This window comes from Olea europaea, unplaced genomic scaffold, assembly GCF_002742605.1.
Source record: "Olea europaea var. sylvestris unplaced genomic scaffold, O_europaea_v1 scaffold21210, whole genome shotgun sequence".
In the NCBI taxonomy this organism is placed as follows: Eukaryota; Viridiplantae; Streptophyta; class Magnoliopsida; order Lamiales; family Oleaceae; genus Olea; species Olea europaea.
In genome coordinates this window covers 1-1861 of record NW_019239168.1, presented here as the reverse complement: position 1 = coordinate 1861, position 1861 = coordinate 1, and the positions used below count along the sequence as shown (strand labels likewise).

At 40.3% G+C, this 1861-nt stretch overlaps 1 protein-coding gene across 1 annotated transcript; it reads left to right on the top strand.

Moving 5' to 3' along the window:
- Window positions 1–130: 130 nt before the first annotated feature.
- Window positions 131–1826, top strand: LOC111380297 (the record flags this gene model as incomplete). Its single annotated transcript, XM_023003823.1, has 3 exons — window positions 131–970; window positions 1058–1293; window positions 1557–1826. Coding segments are annotated over exons 1-3 (1346 nt in total), but the record flags the coding sequence as incomplete, so codon positions are not given.
- Window positions 1827–1861: the final 35 nt, after the last annotated feature.

The window sequence follows — 1861 nt, the reverse complement described above, 5'->3', positions numbered from 1 at the left end:
AACACACTACAACCTAAGATCAAGAAAAGAGGCTGACACATCGGAAAGTGGAGAAGACATTTCTCCAACTAGACATCTAAGGCAATTGAGCATTGAATCCTCAAGTGACTCCGAATACATAGAGCCCGAAATGGTGGATGCAAATCGGACCTTAAAGGAACTTGCAGCTTCAATTTATGTTCGACAACCTCTATGCATTCAATATCCTCAAGTGGATGTGGGATTTGAATTAAAGTCCGGGATTATTCATCTACTTCCCACATTTCATGGATTCTCCGGAGAGGATCCAAATAAGTATTTGAAAGAGTTTCATGTAGTTTGCTCAAGCATGAAACTGGCGGGTATATCGGAAGAGCAAGTGAAATTGCGGGCATTCCCTTTCTCTCTTGTAGACACTGGTAAGGAATGGCCCTATTATTTGTCGGCCAGTTTTATTACCACGTGGAATGAAATGCAAAAGCTCTTCTTGGAGAGGTATTTCCCAACTTCAAAGGCTACAAACATCAGGAAAGAAATCTGTAGCATTCGACAATCTCAAGGGAAAAATCTCTATGAGTATTGGGAGAGATTCAAAAGGCTATATGCTAGTTGCCCAAACCACCAAATCAGTGAACAATTACTTCTACAATACTTCTATGAAGGATTACTTCCGATGGAGAGAAGTATGATTGATGCGGCAAGTGGAGGAACTTTAATGGATAAAACACCGACAGTTGCTAGGGATTTGATAGCCAACATGGTCGCAAACTCACAACAATTTGGTAGTAGAGAAGCGACACTGGTTAAACAAGCAAGTGAGGTAGGAGCAACCTCTCAAATTGAACGACAATTAACTAGTCTTACATCGCTTGTGCAACAAATGGCACTTGGGACAATGCAACAAGTAAAAGTGTGCAGGAATTGTTCTATTCTGGGACATCCTACCTATGCATGCCCGACACTACAAGAAAGAGCCTCAGAGCAAGCGAATGTCATTGGGGGGATTTCCAATGCAATAGGGACATAGATATAATCCATATGCTAATACTTTTAATCCTGGATTGAGAGCTCATCCTAGTCTCAGTTACAGAATCATTTCATAGCTCCACAATCACAATTTAATCATTCCTTGGGGTTCAATCAACAAAGGCAACCACAACACTCTCAACCTCATCAACAAACTTCGTCTCAAAGTTCAGAGATGTCTCTCGAAGATATGGTGAAGTCCTTAGCTTCTCGTATAATGCAATTTCAACAGGAGACAAAAACCTCAATTAAGAATTTGGAGACACAATTTGTCAATTGGCCAACACGGTGGGTAAGTTGGAGGCTCAAAGATCGGAAAAACTCCATTCTCAAGCAATCAACCTGAGAGAAAATGCTAGTTTCATAACACTAAGAAGCGGAAAAATTTTGGAAGAGGCACCAAGGAAAATGAAAGATCAAGTTGTGGAATCAACGCAAGAGAAAAACATAGCATGTGAGAAAGATGAAGCTAAAACTCCAACCTAGGGATCTAAGGTAGATTCTAAAAGTCATATTCCTACTTATGTTACCTCCCCTCCATTTCCTGGTAGGTTTGAAAAGTCCAAAAGGGATGAACATGAGAAGGAAATATTGGAGACTTTTTGCAAGGTTCAAGTGAACGTACCACTTTTGAATGCCATTTATCAAGTGCCACGTTATGCAAAGTTTCTCAAGGAATTGTGCACTAACAAGCATAGATTGAAAGGTAATGAAGTGGTAAGCGTAGGAGAAAATGTCCCGACGGTCTTGCAAAAGAAACTTCCACCAAAATCTAAGGATCCAGGAAGTTTTACCATCCCTTGCATTATTGGTAACACTAGGTTTGAAAAAGCAATGCTAGATTTAGGAGCATCTA